The 24,806-nt window shown below is 43.1% G+C and overlaps 1 protein-coding gene across 3 annotated transcripts in view; it reads left to right on the top strand.

Annotated features, from left to right (window-relative positions):
* LOC139468290 (synaptopodin-2-like) overlaps nucleotides 1–24,227 on the top strand; it is a 65,766-nt gene extending 41,539 nt beyond the window's left edge. For 2 of the 3 annotated variants that reach the window (XM_071250168.1, XM_071250169.1), the window contains exons 3-6: nucleotides 4,555–4,706; nucleotides 10,444–11,366; nucleotides 17,887–18,747; nucleotides 22,182–24,227. In XM_071250168.1, coding sequence (XP_071106269.1) covers nucleotides 4,555–4,706; nucleotides 10,444–11,366; nucleotides 17,887–18,747; nucleotides 22,182–22,438 — 2,193 coding nt within the window. In that variant the 3' untranslated portion in view covers nucleotides 22,439–24,227. Of the gene's footprint in view, nucleotides 1–4,554; nucleotides 4,707–8,122; nucleotides 8,345–10,443; nucleotides 11,367–17,886; nucleotides 18,748–22,181 lie in introns of those variants that run through there. The other variant, XM_071250170.1, reaches the window with a different exon arrangement.
* The last annotated feature ends 579 nt before the right edge of the window (nucleotides 24,228–24,806 follow it).

Here is a 24,806-nt window from a genome sequence, read left to right as displayed (position 1 = left end):
ATGTCTCACTGTACCCTGATCATTGATGATCATGTCTCACTGTACCCCGATCGTTGATGATCATGTCTCACTGTACCCCGATCGTTGATGATCATGTCTCACTATGCCCCGACCGTTGATGATCATGTCTCACTGTACCCCGATCGTTGATGATCATGTCTCACTGTACCCCGATCGTTGATGATCATGTCTCACTGTACCCCGATCGTTGATGATCATGTCTCACTGTACCCCGATCGTTGATGATCATGTCTCACTGTACCCCGATCGTTGATGATCATGTCTCACTGTACCCCGATCATTGATGATCATGTCTCACTGTACCCCGATCGTTGATGATCATGTCTCACTGTACCCCGATCATTGATGATCATGTCTCACTGTACCCCGATCGTTGATGATCATGTCTCACTGTACCCCGATCGTTGATGATCATGTCTTACTGTACCCCGATCATTGATGATCATGTCTTACTGTACCCCGATCATTGATGATCATGTCTCACTGTACCCCGATCATTGATGATCATGTCTCACTGTACCCCGATCGTTGATGATCATGTCTCACTGTACCCCGATCGTTGATGATCATGTCTCACTATACCCCGATCGTTGATGATCATGTCTCACTATACCCCGATCGTTGATGATCATGTGTCACTGTGCCCCGATCGTTGCTGAGCGTGTGTCACTATACGCCGATCGTGTCACTTTACCCCGATCGTTGGTGGCTCCGATGTTTGTGATGTACAGACACGGACTCGATAGCAACATTGTGTAGATAGCGTCGTAAAACAGCATTCCCTTCATTCAGTGCATTATCAACATCAATAATCATAAAGATTACGCTCTCGGGACCCACAACGCAAACGCACACACGAACTCACACAGACGCACCTATTTTCCTGATCTGGGAGTTGTATATACAAAGGATATCGGCTGCTGTGTATTACATAATGAAGTAAGACGATATATAACGTTATCAAGAACACAGATTATGTGTCCAGTATTCGTGCCCCCTGCCTATCTCGTACAGACACTCATTCACACGCACTCCGTTGTGACTTGTTATTAATTATGTGTTATTCCTTGGCCGCGATTGAATTTTCATAACATGCAAGCACCGAGTACGACATTTATCCAACCTTCGCCAAATTATGTTTTGCAAGAACATGTTGATTGATGCAATACCGACTTGTTTTAACACAACCCTCTCTAACGTGGAATCTACTGCTGATGATGTGGCTGTGATGTGCACCCTACATTAGTAAGCCAGCGAATACATACAGGGCACGGATGTTGTTAACATGCTCCGTGTGTTGATAATACGTTATATCTTGACAAGACACTCCAGCGTGAGGTATATGAGTGTATGGTCTTTGATGGTGACCATTTCAAGTATGTAGATGTCAGATATACCATCTCCTCTTCACCTGCGCTGCTATACCTAACAATGTGGTCCTTCTAGGGCTCGGCCATGGTGGCAGAATCATAACAGCAATTCTACAGGGGAAGAGTAGACCTCATCAATCTCCTTAAATCAGACCTTAGTTCCCCGCTACCGCTACTGCTTGAGAGGATCATTATTGCCTAATATCAAACGAATATACATTAAAAGGGATGCTAGGCTCGGTCTATTTGGCAGTACAATAAACTCTGGTTCAAGCATCTCAAACACCATTTTATCTCTCTACTAATTGGCCACGATATAACTGGAATACTGTTAAACTGTTAAACGCGGCGTTAAACCAAACACACTCACTCACTCACTCTACTAATTAACATTATTATTATTATTATTATTATTATTATTATATATGTAACAGTTGCGGATTATCCTGAGTACACAGAAAAGCTATCTCAATTTATTGAAACAGGGACGGAACTAGAGGATGTAACATAATCTCCCTTTAACCATTTAACCATCACACACGCATACAAACTACATCATGACACAGAAAACTAATTAAATTCCCATCCATCCCCCGACTCACAAACATTCCCCCAAGGTCAATATAATAATACAGCAACACCAATTCCTACTGTATGGATAACTATAAGTATGCTACAAGGAAGCCTGCGTTTGAATACACACTTATGAATAGTAAATAGTGTTTGGTTCTCCAAACTGTGCCCTGCCCGCTGTACCTGTATAGTTATAGCATAGAGTAATCTGGGGAAGGTTGCTCGGCTGTTTCTACACCTTTTTATTTTTGTTACTAAGCAACGTGGCCTCTGAAGAGCAAGGGTACATTCTTGGGACATATGAAACATATTTTACGAGGAGAGGCGGTTCCAATGATGTCTCTAATTACCCAGAAAGAGGTGGATGCGTATCAATTTGTGTTACGCACGTGTGGAAACGTGCACTTTGTGTTGCTGCGCGACTCATGGTCGTATATAGAGAATCTCACCCGAGTGTCTATTGATATCAAAGATATCAACACGAGTTGATAAAAGTGGGATAACTCCGACGCTTGCCGAGGATTTTTTCCTCTTTTATCAACGAGTGTTGATATATTTGATATCAAAAGACACAAGGGTGAGATTTTATTTATCATCCAACATCATTTTTCAAACCTTTTCAGTTTGTAGACAGTAATAAGCAGTGTCTTTATTGTAAAAAAGTACTGCTAACAGCTTCAGTAGCAGAGCCATTAGTGATGTCATTTGATTGTGACGTTATGGTAACCAATGACGTCACAGTGGTCTGCTAAGCATTGTGATGCAGTTTCATTGCAGCGATATCTAGGGTGCGTTGCAAAGCGCCAATCGCTTGCAAGCGATGTACAGCGATTCGCCTTACAACAGTGCGCTAACTTTCAGCCGCTTGCAAGCGAAACAATCGCTGGCTGAGGTCGCTTCGTTCTCAAACCAAAATGGCGGCTTACTTTGACAGGGGAACAAGAAATTCTTGACTGGATCAACGAGGAAATCAGCAAAGGCAGCGAAGACCCCATCATCCTCAGCCTGCTCTACATCTTCAAAGTAGTCATAAATTCCATCAGCTCGTGATCGAGCCTCTTCTATTACGTGCTTCATTATGTCAAGGCAACCAAGCGATAGTTGCGCCGTCATTTTGGAAGAGTGAGCAAGCGCTTCGAACTGTTGCAGACACCAGGATGAGCGATTAATTTGCTTTCTCTGAGCGATTCGTGGCTTGCAACGCGCCCCTACAGTGTAGATATCGCTTGATCTCACCCAAGCGATATCTCCTGTGGGAGCCAGTTTTGGATGATAAATGTATTATATAGCTTGGACAAAGGGCAGGATGTGCGTGATCCTTTGATTGCAGATACTTCTTCCCTGGTGCTAGGGGGAGATAGGGTAGTCTTGTAGTTACAACGTTCGCTCTTCATGTCGAAGGGCCAAGTTTGATTTTCACTTGGGTAGAGTGTGTTAAAACCATTCACGACACCGTCGTCTTCGAACTAACCTCCTAATTGGTTTAGTGGACAGAGCGTCTGCCCGGAGAGCGAAGGTCGGTGGTTCGATCCCCAGACCGCGTCAAACCAAAATACGTGAGAGGATGTTACTTGTTTTACATGTCCTGGCGTTTGGGAACGGTGGGTGGCCTAGTGGTTAAAGCGTTCGCTCGTCACACCAAAGATCCTGGTCAAGAGGTCCGTGGTTTGAATCCTATAACGAGACTGTTATGGCCGCTACATAAGGATTGGTCAACTTGGAGTCAGCATGATGTGTCTGAGTGGGCATCCTCTATATCTCCAGGGCCCACTTGCACAAAGCGATCTTAGCGCTAAGGTGATCTTAAATTACCTGCCCTTGATTATCGTTAACACTTTACCGACTAATCAAACGTTGAAATAAGGAAAAATGGAAATGGGCAAAGGAGGTAACTCGTATTGCCTAGAAACCAAAGCCACCACCAAATTTATTTTTGAATGCTTTCTTTTGTGTGTCAGTCAGTTTTTCAACGTTGAATTTCTCGCAAACTCTATCGTAATCGATGGGACTTGCCGTTATGAAGTTGATATCGCCAACCCAACATTGAGGCTGGTTTGTAGCTCGCATTCTGATTGGTACATTAGACCAAGTACTGTAGCCAATCAAACTGGCTGAAGGAAATCCAGGGTGGGCAATTTAAGATCGCGAAAACCTTGTAAAATTGGTCCAGGGGTTGTGTAGATTTACCGAAATGCGGGCCCTGGAGATACAGAGTATGCTCAGAGGGGTGACCATGTTAAACTGCGACAAGCGGCCAAACACGCACGCACGCACACGTAAGTCGCTATGAGTGCAATAATCTTGAATGCGACATTACACCCCACCTCACCTCACCTCACCTCACCTCACCTCACCTCACCTCACCTCACCTCACCTTCAAACTGAAGAGTACTTGTTCCATGAAATGAGTTGGTAACGAAATGTTACAGGTTCTTCATAACAGATTCCTGTTAGCAATATTGACAAAGGTGAAACTTTCGGAGATTTGTAATTTATATGATCCTAAGCATTTAGAGATTGAGTCAATAACAATAATTACAAATAACTTATTAGGAGAGACAGTTTCTTTAAATGTCTCATTTGATTTCAGATCCGGAAGAGGAGTCAAGCGCATGCGCAGGGCATGCAAGAAGGAGATACAGTTGTCAGCATCAATGGCATCCCATTGAAAGGTCGCAGTCATGACGAGGCAATGCGATACGTCGATTTGTCAGGGGACGTTCTTGCCATTGAAGTTTTCAGGTAACTACAGAATGTCATCGATTCTACTTTCAAAATACAACTACGTCATATAGTGATGTATTTATCTGTTTGTTCTGTCATCTGTCATGAGTTGCATAATTGAAGGGAAGTTACTCTTCCAGTAAGAAGCTTGTTTCAGTTATACGGAAATTCGTTTATACGGACGAATTGTGAAATGACGGAAGTGTCCGTATAAACGAGGCACGACTGTATGTCATTGTATGTTCATATGTTCCCGTGTTTTTTCAGTTGAACAATTGACTTTGCATGTGTTTGTGACGGGTGCACCGACCGGGCAGGATACGCTCACCTTTTCGGGAACACCTGGTATCATTTGATAGTGATCAATAAACACATGCTCATGATATAGTCGGAATCGTACAATAGACACGCCACGTCAACAATATTTCAGTTACATATTTGCTGTCAGTTTAAGGGTGGGAGAAAAGCCCAAGTGATACATTTCTAAGACGCTTACCACCTTGGTGAAACTTGTGAGTATGGCCAGATTGCTGGCAAATCATATTCCCGAAGCAAGGTAGTTAACTGACTTTAAAAGTCCAATTTCCACCTTTGCCGAACCAGCCTGGAATGTCGTTGCTCGATCGTAGCGCCACCAGAGGCTATTACGAGTTATATCCCTTCTATGTCCCTCCTTTTGACCAATCACGTTCCACTTCTCATATCATTTGCATTTGCCACGCCCAGTCCAGGCGATCTGAACCTTAGTCAAGATCTCTATTGTAATATAAAGGGTCTTACCTCATCAAATCATTTGAGCGCCTTGATGAAAAATATGAAAATATTTGGAAAACATCTGTCGATGCCAAGTTAACGCTACACATGCTTTGCAAATCCTTCAGTCGATCGAAACCTGCACGTTGAATTCTATGTTGTTTACGAACCGGATTTCTAGTTCGTAGCGCGATTTCGATTGGACAATGCATAGACTCGTTAGTGCAGCCAAAATGTAACTCCGGAATTCCTGCCTAGTTCGGCAAGGGTGGAAAGTGGACTTTCACAGATGCTGGCAAACCAAAAATCAGAACATAGGTTAATCATTTATTCGCAATCAGCGGATCCTGGATCAGGGACACAACTTTCCTTGGCGCCGTAGTTTAAATAAGCATCTCATTAACACAAAACGTATGACAATTGATAATTCGCATATGATTCCGGCATGCAATATAGGTGTACGTGTATTTTCAAAATGTATATGGAAACACAAATGAGGTGTCCAAAAGTACCATTAAAATGTGAGTCGAATTTGTCCCCTCGTCTCGGACGTGCCTCTTTAAAAGAAAAAAACATTTGCATAAAAATCGCTGAATACGGGGTCAGGCATGACTGTTAACAAACGGTAACGCCTTAAGATCTTCCTGAGGTTATTTATTTCGCTTTAACTTCTGCCGAGATCATCTGAAGAATTATAAAGCTATACAGTGTTCAACATTGATTGTCGGATCACTGGCAAGCTCTGGCCCATTAGCAGCACATGTTTGTGGGCCGTCGAGGTCATGGTGACCCAACTTGTCCCTGTATAATGCCGAGGGGCAGATATGGGGAGTGTGGGGGATGTATTAGCCAGTGAATAACTCCAAGCTGAACCAGATGGAATACAGACAACACTCAACACTAACTCAAAGCACTACCATTAACCTTGAAGTATGCTAAGTGACAGCACATACCAGTGCCCCGCACGTAGTTTGTATTTAAAGACACATGCCCAATGGTATAAGACGTTGATATTAAATTATGAGTGAGTGAGTTGGGTTTAACGCCGCTTTTAACAGAATTCCAGTTACATCACAGCGTGTCACCTTAATGTTGGCGGAAAGCCCAAAGTGATGCAGGTCTCAGACGTTTACCACTTCGGTGAAACCCACGAGCATTGGTATGGTGCTGACAAACCTAGAAACATAATCGGGGCGTACCGGGATTCGAACCCACAATCATAGGTTTCTGGCGTGCCAGAGGGACGCAACTGGTACAGCGAATTGCCTTTAACGACTGGGCCACCCGTAACCCCATTAAATTATGAAAATTAATCTATATTACTCCACAGAAGATAAAGAGAATCCGATTATTTCATTATTTCTGTTAGCATGACAGATGAATTATAGTAATAGAAAAGAAACGGGTGTTCTTAACTTCTTTTCAGTAGTATAGTTATGATTTGTTATGATACAAGTGGAGGGGGGGTGGAGGGAGGGGGGTGAAATCTGACTGAACATACTGTGATAATGCTCAAAGGACAAGAATACTGGTGTGAATTGTGTTTTATGCACCAGTTTTCAATATGGCAGGTAAATCACGTGGTCTGAAAATAGTCGAGTCCGAGCATGGGCCCCGTTCCACAAAGCGACCCTAGGTCTAAGTGAAGGTAACCTTACTCTAACATAGGCTTAGGACAGTCGTAACTCTAAGATCGCTTTGTGGAACTGGGCCCTAGCATACCAGTGTTTGCAGCATGACCAGCGATCCACCTCACGGGGGTGATATTGTGCCCACCAGGGACCCGTTCCAAAAAGCGCTGCGGCTTCTTGCGTAAGTCTGTTAAAGAATGTGAGTTACGATCGTCTCAGCGCTAGGATCGCTTTGTGGAACGGGAGCCTGATCATCTACGACAAGCTCTGGTGACTCCCTGGATATGACTTGGCAAGATAAACATGCGGACTGCTATTAATTCCTTATCGTGGACGTATTTACAATTCCCCTAACGTTCAGTGATAAAGGGCAATGGACATATTAACACTATCTGTGCGCAGAGTTCATGGCACGAGCATTTGGTTGATGAAGCAACACAAATAATGGCGTGGGTAGAGCGCACATCTGTGCTATGCGCACATGTATTGGCTCTCGTGACGGGGCTGTTTATGTTTGTGCTAAATTTTGTTATATACTGAGCAAAACAATAAGGGGGTGCATATGTCACATATCTACCATTTTACCCCAACACTAGATGTTTGAAAGATCATCAAAACTACGAATTACACCACTACCTCATGTGTAATATAATTGGTAAACTGTACATTAACTGTAACGACAATGTCAGCGAACACGCCAACAAGGAGACCCATTATTCTGTGAATGTGTGTGATGACTGCAAAACTATCCAAAAAAATAAAATGGCGGCTTTCCAAAGGGGCATAACTCTGTCATGATTCTGGACGTAACCCATGAGCCTGATGATGTCCGAACTCTGTAACTCTGGGGATGCAGATCTGACCTTTAAGATAGGGTGTATCTTAGAATCAGGGGAGAGTAAACAATCGTCGATTGCACAACCACCGCAAATGTTACCACTTAACCACTGAGAGAAAAAGAAATCCCGGTTTGGTTGAGCTGTAGGTGATGATGATGTTACGGAATATGGGAAAGCGGTATTCTGGAGAAGTACGCCTGAGGTATTGCTGTGATCAGGCTCCTATTTCTTAGTGGTAGTGCAAGATGGACTCCCACAGCTGATCGGGACTGACATGTGAACATTTGCTCGTTCTTGATCCTGTACCAATAGTTTCTGGGAGGAATATTTCGTTTAACGGGCATCGCGGACGTGTCCTTGCCCCGTGAAAATATAAGAAACGTAAACTAAGTGAACTTTGGAATATGCAGGGCAACGGTAGATACCAGTTTAGGTCAGTATCGTGTGCATTTTGGTTGCCGCTTGCTTTCTTTAGCACTCTCTTAGTATGTCATAGTAATATATGTTTGTTGACAGTAATATTGCTGCATATGCTTGGACGTGTCTTTATGTTTGGTCAGAGAGTCTGGGAGGCGGTGGTTGTTGCGTTTGGGAAACTTGGACCCGATGTCATTGACAAAGGTTGTTGTGGTTGTATCGTTTTTCCTATCATACGACCGATTCAATATGGAACAAATTCATTGTAGCCAATACACTTTGGCGCATTTAATGGATGTGTTACGCGAGAAGGCAAATCACGTCATGGCATTATGACAGTAACCAAGCACCATGACATAAGGGCAGCAGGGATGTAAGCGACGACTGCACGATCTTGGATCGTAGCCAGTGTATAACGTGTCCTATTTCTCAACAATGTGGTGTAAAGCCACTTTATAACCCCAGTTCTTCTGTCATGGGCAGGTTTTATTCTCTATTTACCTATTACTCACAACCATCCATGACGTCATTGACACAACGCCCCTCAATCAGCGAAGTATGTTTCAGTACTAGAATGATAAGAGGGCATTGTACTAGAATTCCATTCTCCTTCCTGTATATGTTCTTTTCATTATTTAATTCATGTTTTGTGATGATTTATTTGTGTTTCATTGCCATTACCGCAATGAAAATAACAAGAAATATTGGCGGCTCCGTCAATGATTCATAATGATTGCATCTAGTCTACATCTAGGCGGGGCAAGGGTGAAGCGGGTACAGTGTTATACCGCTTCACGTGGATGCTTAGTAATGTATAATTATCCTAATAATGAATGTTGAGGGGAGTGTTAAAAAACGTTACACTTTATGCATCCATACATGATTATAAACACTCACTATGCATGATCTCACGGGATAACATTGTGGAACGGTTGGAGAATCGTCTTGACCATATCAAATCACATACATATTAGAATCTCTGTTACCTTTTAACACTATTATTAGACATGTATAATGATGTGGTGACATAACATTGAGACAGGCCTTACAAATATCTATCAGCTTCCAAATTTAATTTGTATCTTAAGGGTCTCGACAAATAATATAGATATATTACCAATTCGTTCTAAATACTTGTTTTCTGGCTTATTTTCGCACAACCTCAAAACGTATTTTTTGTGTTAGACCGTGGCTAAAAATAGGGGCGTGGTTTTCGTCGATTTGTGGTTACGATTGTGGCTAATGTAAACGTTCGTAATCAGGAAGTCCTGCCTTCATGTCAGTCTAGCTTCTGCAGCAACCAAGTCTGAGGCATGGCAACTCTCTTGAATATCGGTTTTTCTATTGAGGGAGCGATGGAGTAGCCTTGGGGTTGAAGCGTTCGCTCGTCACGCCGAGAATCCAGGTTCGATTCACATCGTGGGTACAACATGTGAAGCAAATTCTGGGTGTGCCCCGTCTTGACATTACTTGACTATTGCTAAAACAAAACTCACCCACTCACTCACTACTGTGGTAGCTACTTCAGCAGGGTAGGGATTTACACAGGCAGCAGGTGTGTGAAGATATCTTCCATTATGAACATGACCAGCATCACATGTCGTTCTCCTCGTGAAGGAGTGAGTATTGTACTACGCCGCCATTTAGCAATATTCTAGCAGTGGGCTTTACACATTGTTATCATGTCGGCGTGACGAGCGAACGCTTGAACCACAAGGCTACCTTAAGTTAAACAGAACTTGATACCGTACAGAACTTTATAGCAAAGAGTAAAGAAGACGAAAAAATCCCTCCGCTGAAAAGGGAGTGACCATTACACAGTCTGGGGCATCTGGTCCTTTAAAACATACTTGAAAAAATGATTTTGCCTGGGCTTTTTATGTCTTGAAAATGGTCAGCACCAAATATGGATGTATATACAGTTTCTTTCTGTAACTGTAGTACCATAGAATGAAGCTTAATGTCACATAAAAGATAAACATCTATTTGGGTCAGAGCCAGTTATTTTCGTAATACGTTGCATTTTCCCTCCCCGCTCCATCGTAACTTACCGTTAGAGAACGGAGTAAAGAGCTTGTCTACATCATGCCATTAATACCCAGTGTTGTGTTTCAGGGGCAATATGCCCAGCGTCCACACCGTGGCTGGGTCCTACGCTCCAGTCATCAACGGTCACTCGTCGATTAAGCAAGATGGCGACCGGGTGACGTCAACTACGTCTGCTTCATACGATGACGGCGTGAAGAAAGGGTCTATGCAAACACAGTCCTTTGTAGAGAAGGGCAATGGGCGGGAGACTCGCGGGTTTGTCCATTCAGAACACATGTCTTCCGTAGTCCACGATGAGTGGGCACCCACTCAGGCCCCCCTCCCATCTCTGCTGGATACCAGTCTGTCCAAGCAGCCATACTCCTCCCAGCCAGTCCAGGTCCAGGTGTCCGCCATGTTCAGTGGGCCCAAAGACGATACAAAGATAGGCAATGCTTCTCCTAAAGGATACTCCAGTCAGCAGCCCACCGCCAATGTGCCAATGTTCAATGTTCGTAAAGTAACTTCATCGTCAACGACAACGAATACAAGCATGTCCACACGTCAAGAGTCGTGGCAGCCTGGCGATTCCTTTGGAGGTCAGGAACAAGTGCAGATCGGCAAGCCCGAGGACAAGAAGTACCCGACCTTCCCTCTGCCTGAGGTCAATCAAGCATGGAAGCCTACCAAGGCAGCACCTCCTCCTCCGCCACCCAAGCCGGTGGTGAGGGAGTTAGGCATCACACGAGTCCGGGACATCAAGACGGAGATGTTGTCGCCGAGGTCGTACGACGACGTTGAGGATGAGGGAAGCATAATATCGTCACGAGATGGAAGTATCTCGTCCTCCAAACACCCCCACAGGCTCCCGGTGTTTGCCCCACCCGTCCAGATCAGCCTTCACGCGGGGGAGAGGGAAGACCTCTCTGGGAGGCCGCATGACCTTGACCTTGTCCGGACTATGAGTATCGAGAGCGAGATTTCCAGCCCTTCGTCTTCGCTTGGTAACAGTGAGTATCATTTTTTTCAGTTCAATTATTCAGGATATTGTATAGAAACTACAGACTGTATTATTTCAACCATATCACATAAAATTGAAATCAACTGATAATGACGGGAAAAGATATTATCGATGCGCCTGTGGACTTAGTGGTTCCCAACACGATTCAAAAACTTCCAATTTAATATTTAGGATGGAATGGAAATGCGTCATTCTGCATGAATAAAGTAACATCCAGCATAGAGTAACTCATTTCCCTCTAACTTAAAGAGTGAGTGAGTATGGTTTCACGCCGCTTTTAGCAATATTCCAGCGGCGGGGGACACCAGAAATGGGCTTCACACATTGTGGCCATGTGGGGAATCGAACCAGGGTCCTCGGCGTGACGAGCGAACGCTTTAACCACTAGGCTACTCCACCATCCCCTAACTTAAAAAGTGGACTAGGTTTGATCAAGTCCCTTAAACAGCTCCTTGTTCGTATGCTAGCTCAAATTCCGCGATGACTCTCAATCTGACAGTTAATAATTATCCTGTTTACATTAAGTGCGTGAGTGAGTGAGTATGGTTTTGCGCCGCTTTTGGCAATATTCCAGCAATATCACGGCGGGGGACACCAGAAATGGGCTTCACACATGGTACCCATGTCGGTAATCGAACCAGGGTCTTCGGCGTGACGAGCGAACGCTTTAACCACTAGGCTACCCGACCGCTCCTGTTGACATTAAGACAATGCCTAAGTTTGACACACAGTACGTTGTATGAATAGACTGGAAATGAGCACAGGAAAGAAAATTATTGGATCTCTTTAGTGATGAATTCAAATCGATAAGAAAAACGCCTAAAATTTCGATTGCTATAAGAAGGCAACACTTTTACAATATTTTAGCACGTTTATTAGGTAACAGTTTGATGAAAAAACTGTAAATTGTTTGTTCAATCTCTTCAAACACAAACGTAAAGTTTGCCGAACAAATTTCTCAAGAGCAGGACCAGATGAACGCTTAGTCCCTGAAATAATATTTTTTATAGGGACGAAAACTTCCTATTTAATTGAAAAGGAGCCCAAGTGAGATGGGAGATTCAGAACCTGTGGAAGATCTAGACTTGCTTCGTTTAGGGATATGGCATTATAGTCAAGGCTGGGTAGACTGGAAAATAATAGTTTTAATGGGCTGTGAGAGAGTCTAGAGTCTTGAGACATGGAGCAATCACCTGACATCCAATCTATGCATGTCCTGCTATCTCCCCATACAGTCTAAGCATGTCCTACTATATCCCAATACAGTCTATGCATGTCCTACTATATCCCCATACAGTCTAAGCATGTCCAACTATATCCCAATACAGTCTATGCATGTCCTACTAACTGCCAGACAAATCTGCATAGTTCTTGCTGGCACCTACCATCACAGAGTGGGAACACATTAACTAGACTGAAATAGCATGTCCCGAACATCAAGAAGCTATACTAACACTAGTTTTTTAATCCGATGCAACAGGCGGTAATATCAGCAGGCTTTAGTGTCTCTTCGTTCTATGTTGTATATACGCAGTTAGATCAGTGTCTCTTCGTTCTATGTTGTATATACGCAGTTAGATCAGTGTCTCTTCGTTCTATGTTGTATATACGCAGTTGGATCAGTTTCTCTTCGTTCTATGGTTGTATATACGTAGTCAGACCAGTTTCTCTTCGTTCTATGGTTGTATATACGCAGTTAGATCAGTTTCTCTCCGTTATATGGTTGTATATACGCAGTTAGATCAGTGTCTCTTCGTTCTATGGTTGTATATACGCAGTTAGGTCAGTTTCTCTTCGTTCTAATGTATACGCAGTTAGATCAGTTTCTCTTCGTTCTATGGTTGTATATACGCAGTTAGGTCAGTTTCTCTTCGTTCTATGGTTGTATATACGCAGTTAGGTCAGTTTCCCTTCGTTTTATGGTTGTATATACGCAGTTAGGTTAGTGTCTCTTCGTTCTATGTTGTATATACGCAGTTAGATCAGTGTCTCTTCGTTCTATGGTTGTATATACGCAGTTAGATAAGTTTCTCTCCGTTCTATGTTGTATATACGCAGTTAGATCAGTGTCTCTTCGTTCTATGGTTGTATATACGCAGTTAGACCAGTTTCTCTTCGTTCTATGGTTGTATATACGCAGTTAGATCAGTTTCTCTCCGTTCTATGGTTATATATACGCAGTTAGATCAGTGTCTCTTCGTTCTATGGTTGTATATACGCAGTTAGGTCAGTGTCTCTTCGTTCTATGGTTGTATATACGCAGTTTGATCAGTTTCTCTTCGTTCTATGGTTGTATATACGCAGTTAGATCAGTTTCTCTTCGTTCTATGGTTGTATATACGCAGTTTGATCAGTTTCTCTTCGTTCTATGGTTGTATATACGCAGTTAGATCAGTGTCTCTTCGTTCTATGGTTGTATATACGCAGTTAGGTCAGTGTCTCTTCGTTCTATGGTTGTATATACGCAGTTAGATCAGTTTCTCTTCGTTCTATGGTTGTATATACGCAGTTCGATCAGTTTCTCTTCGTTCTATGGTTGTATATACGCAGTTAGGTCAGTTTCTCTTCGTTCTATGGTTGTATATACGCAGTTAGATCAGTTTCTCTTCGTTCTATGGTTGTATATACGCAGTTAGATCAGGTTCTCTCCGTTCTATGGTTGTACATACGCAGTTAGATCAGTGTCTCTTCGTTCTAATGTATACGCAGTTAGATCAGTTTCACATCTGTACGTATGTTGGATTTTATTACGCCATGGTATCATATGTCACTCAACAATTGCCTAATAGCAACTTGATAGTAGGCAATGATTGATTGAACGTGGGCCGTCACACGATGGACGTTTACAATACCACGTCCAAAATAGGTTGTCAATATACAGTTCCTTTCAAAGTCTCTATTATTCTATATATTGTATCAGGCGGTTTAAAGTCAACAATGAAATACCTTTGATCCAAGTTTCTTGATGCTGTTATGATGCACTTGATGCAAACAAATACGAACTCTTTATACTTCAAAGAATACACAAATTGCATACAGTCATGGCTGATCCTTTATTGTCAACACTAATTATATGTTGAGATACAATCGAGTCGCGCAGTCAGGGGCATGAACAACGGACACATTAAGTAGTTTGGTAACAAGCAGATATTATCACCCATACCTTTGGGACAAGCACTTCACAAAATTCAATTAAGTAATCACAGAATCGCCGTTTACACCATTAAGTATCAGGCGTTAAAAGTATGCGATTGCACCCTGGACCAATTGGCGGTCTGTGACAATGGGGCAGGACACTGCCTCCGGGTACAGAGAACCTCTCGTGGTGGACACAGGGAGAGACTCGTGACGGTCACTGGTCATGTACGTTGTCCGGAAATGATTTAAAGAGGCTCTGTGGTTGGAATATTAACCTGGTAATGTGACATGTTCATGTGACATTGTCTGGTTCAAGTGACACTGACCGGACAAGGTGACTTGACTTGACTGAACCAGTTGGGATTCTCTACTTCAGTGTACTAGAAATCATAGATAGACACTTTCATCCATTGTAAGTATTTGATACCAACCGTTAGTGTTGTTTTATGTATAAAGGTAGAATAGCTCTTCAGTAACCCATGCTTGCCGTAAAAGGCGACTATGCTTTTCGTAAAAGGTGACTAACGGGATCGGGTGGTCAGGCTCGCTGACTTGGTTGATGCATGTCATCGATCCCAATTGGGTGGATCGATGCTCATGATATCGATCACTGGATTGTCTGGTCCAGACTCGATTATTTACAGACCGCCGTCATATAGCTGGAATATTGCTGAGTACGGCGTTAAACAACAAAGAAACCAAACCAAACCTTAATGTATAAAGTCGACAACTGTTTTGTCTATCTGTAAGAAACCACTAGGAAAGTGCATAAGACCCAGGGTGTCCACATGACGATGTTGGTAGGAACAGGTAAAGACCGTGGGCTGACTTCGAGGTCACTTCAGGTCTGCATTCTGGTTCGACTGTAAGATATAATTCTTTAGTTTGTTTTGTTGTTTGTTGTTTAGCGCCGCACTCAGCATTATTCCAGCTATATGACGGCGGTCTGTAAATAATCGAGTCTGGACCAGACAATCCAGTGATTGACATCGCTATCCACGCAATTGGTATACGATGGCATCCATCAACCAAGTCAGCGAGCCTGACCATATAATTCTTTAAAGATACACGGATCAAATACTGTAGCGATCTAGTTACAATCACTTGGCGTTGGTATACTCCAGTGTTTATACTATACTGCTTGAGCAGGTTTAGCCTCGTGCTCTCTCTCTCTCTCTCTCTCTCTCTCTCTCTCTCTCTCTCTCTCTCTCTCTCTCTCTCTCTCTCTCTCTCTCTCTCAGCCTCAGAGCCGCCGTCTCTCTAACCACGTGGTTCTGATCATCTAACTATCTGCACAGTTGTGTCATATAACATGTAATCGAAGATCTCGCTCGTCGACACAACAATCTGTTTCTGGTTTAATTGTGTTATATCTGGGCAAGCATAACAATAATGACGTATATTGTTATCAATAATGCTCTTCACAAGAACCAGTCAGTACCCGCATGTGATGCCGATTACCGCTGATGAGATCGGTTGCAATGTATGACGTTATAGCTTCCTAATGAAACACACACGTGCTACATGTACTGCCCATATAATGACGGAGATAATGCATCACCCTGTTGGACACCACAGTCTACATCGATGTCTTGGTATATAATACCAGATGAAAACAATACTAGCCTTGCTCCTTGTCTGTATTTTCGGGAACATTCATGGTAATTCTATCTGTGTAATTGGCAAGTCTAGATAGGCCGATGTTACAAGTGTCTCGTGGAGATTTTCTAAAACTATTCATTATAATTACTTCCTTTAAGTAGTGTGCATTTCCTAAGGGGTGGGGTGAGGTGAAATGGGATTTAACGTCGCGTCCAAGATTATTGAACTTATATAGCGACGTGAATGCACGTGTGTGTCTCCTTGTACTAGTCTGGACTAGTGCTACCACACTGAGATACCATGTCGCAGTTTTAACATGAATACCCCACTCAGACACAATATACTGACTCCGACCCGACCAGTCCTTGTTTTAGCCCCTTAATGTCGAGCGCCAGACAGGGTAACAACAAGTACCGCCTTTTGGTATGAAGCGGCCGGGGATCGAACCCCGGACCGTCCGCTCTCCGGGCGGACGCTCTACCACTAGACCATGGAGGCGGTCGCATTTCCTTAGAGACATTTGCAAATCTAGCCGCATATTTTGTTTAGATAATCGTTTTTAATCAAACACGTATCGATCTATCACTTGCATCTTTTGCGAACTGTAATCACTTGCAATAATACAGCAGCTCATTAGGACGTAACGCTTATCAGAGTCAGTATTGTGTGATTAATTTTGCTGTGACATTGTTTGCAATACACATCGCTTTGTACGTGTTACCTTTGTTTGATGTTGTTTAACGCCGCACTCAGAACTATCCAACTATGGATGAACATAACGATCGTGGATCCACGCAGTTGGGATACGATGACATGTTATCAACCAAGTCACCGAGCTTGGCAAGATCAAATTTATACGCCTCTCACCAAAACTCCCCTTGAAGATCCGACTTAAAATTGGTCTTCAGCAACCCTAAACAAGAATAATTATGCTATGACTGTTGAAAAAGCCACAAAAAGTTGATGGTTGCAGCAAAGTGTTTTCTTTTTTTAAAATATTCAGGTTTTGCAGATGCAGCCGAAAAAATATCTAACCTCGATACAAAATCTAGAATATAAATTGATAGTCGGCCTTACTAAACGGCTGGTTCAACTCATTTTGTTTTCGTGCCAACTTAAATAGGTTTTCTTTGCCTTCATATGTTGTTGTTGTGCTTTAAATTAGGACAAAAGAATTCCACGAAAATCTCCTAGACATTCGATCTGGTGATAACATAGCAATGTGTGCCAAACAGTGTTTAGAGGAAGTCGTTAACTATCGTGCCAGTCTGTTGGCAAATAGTCCCATGTTTCTCCCAGATAGACACCGTGCTGCTATGCTGGACAGAAAACCACAGTGGCCTTGACTATCCTGGGCCGCCGAGGTTAGTACCAGATCGTGTATCAGTACCTATACCTTACACGGCTCATGCTGTCATGGAGACAGTGTTTTTGACAGTACCAACGACTGATGACCTCGTTCTGACATCCTTGCCACCACCTCCTCCCCGCGCATGCGCATCTGTGCATAATTCATCAGGTGTGGAATGCATGCTGGCAAGGTTTCAATGTCGTCGCCAACTACAAAGTGTCGCTGGTTTTTCACATCCATATGTTCGCCCCAGTGGAGAACCATGCACGTGTAACGCGAGGAACGTGCACTCAGCTCCAACCACTTTTCTAGTAGGGGTAGTAGGTGGTGTGCATGTGGTATTTACGTCTTTTATAATCTTACGGGCGGTGATTTAATCATCTGAAAAGCTCTTATGCAATATTTTCTTCTGTTACAGAGAAGCTCTTTGGGGATTCGGCCTTCTACGATGATCCCGAGAAGAATTTCCCGACCATTCAGGATCAGATGAAATTGTGCAAGATTATTGCACATTCCCTTACGTCTGCTGCCAATAAGAAAGCCCGCGGTGCCAAGATGTTTGCCAAACGTCAAAAGAGGTCAATGAAGTGGATTCATGACGGTAAACTTGTCACTCTCAATCCTCTCGACGACATCCCCGGATACAACCCACACTACTACGACGAGGAAGAGGATCAAAGGCTGCACTTCAAGATCCCCAGCCTCAAGAACCGGGTGTCGAGTCCTGAGACCGAGACGAAAATGAGTTTAACCCAAGAGGAGTTTGAGAGACTGAGACTGGACTCGCAGAGATGCGAACATCAAAGCGTATCCCCAAATCAATGCTTTGACATCGCTCAGAGTCTCAAGAACAGTAAGGGAAAAGCTGGAAAGCTGTTTGAAAAGAGGAGACAACGAGTGGAGAAGTATGTTGTTGACGAAACAAATGCACAAAAGTCCCCTGTGAAACCAGCTAAGCTGGGAGGGATGACAAAACCTCTGAAGGGACCACTCTCCCCATGGGATGCCGCCCTCGAAAACCCCTGCGGAAGTGTTGAAAAGGCTTTTGAAGACCTCACAGAGTTTGAACGCAAACAGAAATTGAATCAAATGCTGAAGCTAAAGCAGTCCGCACCCCCTGCCCCTGCCCCCGCGCCACGCCCTGTCACACCCCCACTGGTCCTACCCCCTAACCTCAAACATGCCAGTCTCCGAGCCGACCCGTCACAACTCCTTCAGGGGAAGAACTTCAACAGAAAAGCGAGAGGATGGACTGGATTCAACGAACCATCAGTCAGTTGTAAGTACAGATTTTATCCTTATTCTTTTCCTAATTTGGGAACACATTGGTATCTCAGAAATAGCATAAAACATGATGACCAATGTAACATATGAACCACAACGCTCAAGAGCGGATACCGATTTTTGGAAAATGGATGGGTGCACTTTGCAATTTGGATTTTGCGCTCAATAAGCGTGTAATGTTTTGAAAAAAAATTCCCAAAATGATTTAGTCATTGGTGTTATACGTTAGTTCTTTAGTATAACCGATCATCTATAGAAATTCAGAATGCATATTAGATATTTAGTATGCTAAAAAATATTGGGTGGTGCGGGAGCGATCAAGATGCTAGTGTTTTATATGCACTCCTCTTGACGCTTCTGATTTCTAGATGTTTTCTTTTGACCACTGAATCTAGACATGCACGCGCAATGAAGTCTTGAAATATATTAACATCAAAATTAACTCATACTAAAATAGCAATTCGGAAAGAAAAAAATGTTTCTATTGCCGTGACATAATTGGCTTTTGGTCATCAAGCACACACTCACACTCACACACCTGTTTGTTCAGAGGAGATTTTGTTCAGGGTAGCATTATGTTAGGATGCTAAGGCGCCACAATTCACTGTGCAGAATTGCTTCCCTAGGGCACGGCAGAAACCTATGATCGTGGGTTCCAGGTTTGTCAGCACCATACCCGTGCTCATGGGTTTCGCCAAAGTGGTAAGCGTCTAAAAAATCAATTGGTCATTCCTGCCACTTCATACCGACACGCCGTGATATAACTGGAAAACTGTTCAAAGCGGCGTTAAACCCCTCACTCAATGTAATAATGCATACGGTATGCATATCCAAGTTTTCGTATACTTATACCTGATAAGATGGTATCTGTTTAGAAGATAAGATTATGTAAAAGCGTATATGCATATCAGACTCACATTAACACGCGACTCCAAACTAGCCCGAGGGTCGGATTGACGAGGTTTCCGACAAACGTCAAAATGTAATGCTTCATTTGGTCAAACAGACAGAGATCGCTGTTTCCTTGTTGTAACATTCTCGGGGTTGAGGCATACTGTGAAGATAGGGGATTGGGAAGAGGGGCGCTACAGATTTTAGACCGAAACAACTGTAGATGCCAAGCTTGACCACAAACATACCAGCACTGTCCAACATGTACAGAACTCTGTAGACCAGCGCTGTCAAACATCTACACACTCTATAGACCAGCACTGTCAAACATATACACGCTCTGTAGACCAGCACTGTCAAACATCTACACGCTCTGTAGACCATCACTATCAAACATCTACACGCTCTGTAGACCAACACTGTCAAACTTCTACACGCTCTGTAGACCATCTATGTCAAACATATACACGCTCTGTAGACCATCACTGTCAAACATCTACACACTCTGTATACCAGCACTGTCAAACATCTACACACTCTGTAGACCAGCACTGTCAAACATCTACACTTTCTGTAGACCATCACTGTCAAACATCTACACACTCTGTAGACCATCACTGTCAAACACGTACACACTCTGTAGACCAGCACTGTCAAACATCTACACGCTCTGTAGACCATCACTGTCAAACATCTACACACTCTGTAGACCATCACTGTCAAACACGTACACACTCTGTAGACCAGCACTGTCAAACATCTACACGCTCTGTAGACCATCACTGTCAAACATCTACACGCTCTGTAGACCATCACTATCAAACATCTACACGCTCTGTAGACCAACACTGTCAAACTTCTACACGCTATGTAGACCATCTATGTCAAACATATACACGCTCTGTAGACCATCACTGTCAAACATCTACACACTCTGTATACCAGCACTGTCAAACATCTACACACTCTGTAGACCAGCACTGTCAAACATCTACACTTTCTGTAGACCATCACTGTCAAACATCTACACACTCTGTAGACCAACACTGTCAAACATCTACACACTCTGTATACCATCAGTGTCAAACATCTACACACTCTGTAGACCAGCACTGTCAAACATCTACACTTTCTGTAGACCATCACTGTCAAACACGTACACACTCTGTAGACCAGCACTGTCAAACATCTACACGCTCTGTAGACCAGAACTGTCAAACATCTACACACTCTGTAGACCAGCACTGTCAAACATCTACACACTCTGTAGACAACCACTGTCAAACATCTGCACACTCTGTATACCATCACTGTCAAACATCTACACACTCTGTATACCATCACTGTCAAACATCTACACACTCTGTATACCATCACTGTCAAACATCTACACACTCTGTATACCATCACTGTCAAACATCTACACACTCTGTATACCATCACTGACAAACACGTACAGACGCTGTATACCCGCAGGAGACGTTCAGACCCAAATACCACGATGCTCGCACCATATGCATGTGTAATTTATTACAGTTGGTTATATAAACATGAATAATTAATAACGCCATTACGTGATTGATTGATGTGGAATGTGGAACGTGTACACGTCTTGTGGGTACATCTCTACCATGCAGCACTGGGATGGTTCTGCATAGCACACACGTCTGTATCATGAAACCCAGGTGTTCATACCCATACCATTCTGAAAGAAATGGATGTGTGTTTGTGTTTGCATTATTACACGCAACCATTTCGTCTTATAGTGAGGGAGTTAAAAACACTTAACGCAGCATCAGCACTTTTATCGCTTTTATATGGTTTGATTCCTCTTTGGTATATTTTTTATTCATAAGAAGTAAATATTGTTGGAACGATATTTGAAATGCTCATATATGTTTTGGTTATAAAATTCAAAATTCAATTCAGTATGTTTTTGACAGATGCCGATATAAAGACATCGTATTTATTATTTATTACAAACCCGAGGGCATCGCGAAGGACAGGTTATTTCCAAACATCGTGATAGACGCGGAAATATTGTTGAGTTCTGCTCACAGCGTTAGAAATTGACACTAGTCCTGTAGTCCTTGCAAAACTTCCCAATAGTTAAGGTATCATAAGGACAAGTAGCAATTTGCTCTCTTTAAGGGTTTTGCTATATGTTATCATTATAAGGACAAAAATGGGCTAAAACCGTTTGTTTCTGTCGCGGCCTCAAAAGAAGTATAGGAATCCTGATTCTGTATATGACATGACAGATTAACCACACTATTATCAAAGAATCGTGTGATCCTTAACTTCTTTTTACTATATACAAGGACGTATATCCTTCAAGCGTATGACCTATTTATCTCGAACTTATCCCTGTGTCGTACCTCTTGTGATCTTATAGTCCCTTTTAGTCACATTGGCTGCGAGACAAACGTAGTTCAATGCATACCAACCACTAAGTCTGTTACTGTTTGATTCAACCAACATAGTTGTTTGATTACCCGAACCAATTGTAGATACCGATGTTATTTTCTTTAATTCCAGACACCCCACCGATCTCTGGATCGTCATCCCCCGTGCCATCACACCCAACGCCTCAGCAGCAACAAATGGCTAGGCCCCCCTTCCGGGACTACAACAACTCACCCAAAGCATGGCGCACGTCGGGGGAGTTCGAGCCCCAGTACCCGGGCCACTCCTCGCCCTACGCTAGTGATTCATCTAACATTATGTCCCCATCGGGCTACCGTAACCCAGGTTTTGGTCAGCCAGCCTCTGACCTGCCTGGAACGGACTTGTGATATGTTCATGTGTGAATGTTTGGAGGTTCCACGTTTGGTAGTACTTGGCCGGGATTATTGAGAAATGTCTCCTTCACGATTTCGTTGGAACCGTCGTGGTTCAGTCAACTCTACTCTCAAGTGCAATGTGACCTCATACAGTGGGTGGCTCGGAATGACGACCTCCCTGTATGAAAACCCCTTGTATTACACCCAGACCATCATTGCTCCCAATTTGTGTGGAATACTGTAGCAACTAGTCTCACCATTTACGTTTAAGTTTTACAGAGTGAGAGAGAAGTACGTAACTTGTTTGATGTGCAAAGGATTATATGATACCATATACACGTGTGTTCTTCGCAAGTCATCTTTCCTATAATCAAAATACGACCTTCACCTATTCCCGACCTTCAACTTGGGACAGAGTATTGAGTGCGTTTTATCTATATTGGTTGCCATAGTAACCACAGCTATGGCGCTGAGCCGAGTAGCAAAAACCATCAGTGCGATGGTGGTAGGCTGGAATGATGTCCTCTCGCCACAAGGATCGTATTACCATGCGAGTGCCAGAGCTCTCCAAGACGAGAAAATCGGGATTTGCTTTTCACTGCCACAGAGTTGTTTTCTAGATATTTCTTGATTTGTGGAGAAGTCTTGTTCATGGGTAGTGAGTCAGTGATTTAGTTGACCCAAGGAGAGTCGCTGTGGAACGAACTCACCTCTCGTAAAGTGTGGGCGAGACGGATTGATGCCGGGACTATATATGGCCGTAACCTTCCGCCAACAGTCGCGTAGGGATATGTTACGCGGCGCTGATACAGTACGGAACAAAAATAACATCCTCAGCAATCGTTGTTTGATAGCCAGGGTTTCTGTTGATTCGAAGCAGTAGGAAAACAAACTCCTGTGAAAAGAATGAGATGAATTTATATTTCCGACAGGATCCAAGATAGAAAGACGTTTGGCATTAGGCAGAATTGCAGGGGAACACGTTGTGTCTTCCAAACTTTCCGTCTGTGTAGAGCAGGGTCGGGCCATGGGGCGGTATGAAAGGTCCTAAAGGTCACGGGTTAACTACACGTCCCTCGTCACGATGTTTTTCAGATATTAAGGTATATCTGCTTGATCATAACTTTCAAAGCATGTTTGTTGCATAATTTATCACTTTTATATACGTTTGCGTTTTGATCAGAACTACGCTTAGAATTGATTCTCTAACTGAGCTTATTTTGTTCGCTTGTAACGGAGAAAACGTCAGGCTTTTATAATGATTTTCAACCAAGGTGTGATCGTAGTTTGGCCGTTGAGCAATTACTGAACAAGTGCGACAAACAATTAAGGTACGTCCTCTACCGGGAACAACAAACAAGGGAGACCACTCTTGTGCTAAGAAAGACTTTTCGTTCTTTCGCTCGTTCATGAAAGAGGACAGGTTTTAAAAGTGTGTGGTACGTACTTCCAATTAACAACGAGGCTTCAGCAGGGATGCTGAAGAGGGTTTGTGCATACATTACCTTGTGGAGTGTTTTAGAAGAATATTTTTACCTTTGTATATATCCTTTTTTGTGCACAAACCCATAGAAACCTGCGTAGTGACAAGCCTACAGCTATTTTTTATTTCTTCTTTACAGAGACAAGGTTGTGTTTGAGAGTTATCTTCCCCATCCCCAGGGGTCGCTCGCCACCCTGCGTGATATCAAAGTTAATGTAAATATGTTAGAAATGGCAATATGAGTATTATCCTGTTGAACTACTCCTTTAAAGATTTCGTTTTGAAATCCCAAAGTTTTACAAAATGTAAATAAACGAAACAAAAATGAAATCTTGTCGAATGTTGTTAATGAATATGGACAATGTGTTGTTGGCTCCATTGCTGCATTCAAGTGTGTTACGGCCTGTCAACTTAATGAGGACCGAGTGAGTTCAGCGCCCTATTGAACAGTATTCAAGTTATATCACGGCGTGTCAGCTTAAAGTCCGAGGAAGGCCCGAGGTGATGCAGGCCTGGGTCGTTTACCACTTTGGTGAAACCCACGAGTACGGGTATGGTGCTGACAAACCTAGAAATATAATCGGGTCGAACCGGGATTCAAAACCCACAATCATAAATTTCTGACGGGTCCAAGGGACGCAACTCTGTACAGAGAATCGCGACGCCTCAGACGACTGTCGTGACCCCTAAAGTGAGTGGAAGGGCAGTTGGTTAGTCAAGCGGTTTCAGTGTTTGCACGTTACACAAAAGGCCCGGGTTCGATGCCCAATATGGGTACACTCTGTGACACCCTTTTCTGGTGCTGGAATACTTCTTATTGCGGCGTAAAATCAAACCTACTGTAAGAGGAAAGGAGGTCGTAGATGTTTGCTAGGTTGCTGGGAAATCGGTGAGGAT

The sequence above is a fragment of the Haliotis cracherodii genome, unplaced genomic scaffold, assembly GCF_022045235.1.
Source record: "Haliotis cracherodii isolate W230 unplaced genomic scaffold, xgHalCrac1.p SCAF_2, whole genome shotgun sequence".
Lineage (NCBI taxonomy): Eukaryota > Metazoa > Mollusca > Gastropoda > Lepetellida > Haliotidae > Haliotis > Haliotis cracherodii.
Note: the sequence above shows the minus strand (reverse complement) of the source record. Positions and strands in the feature narration are given on the sequence as shown.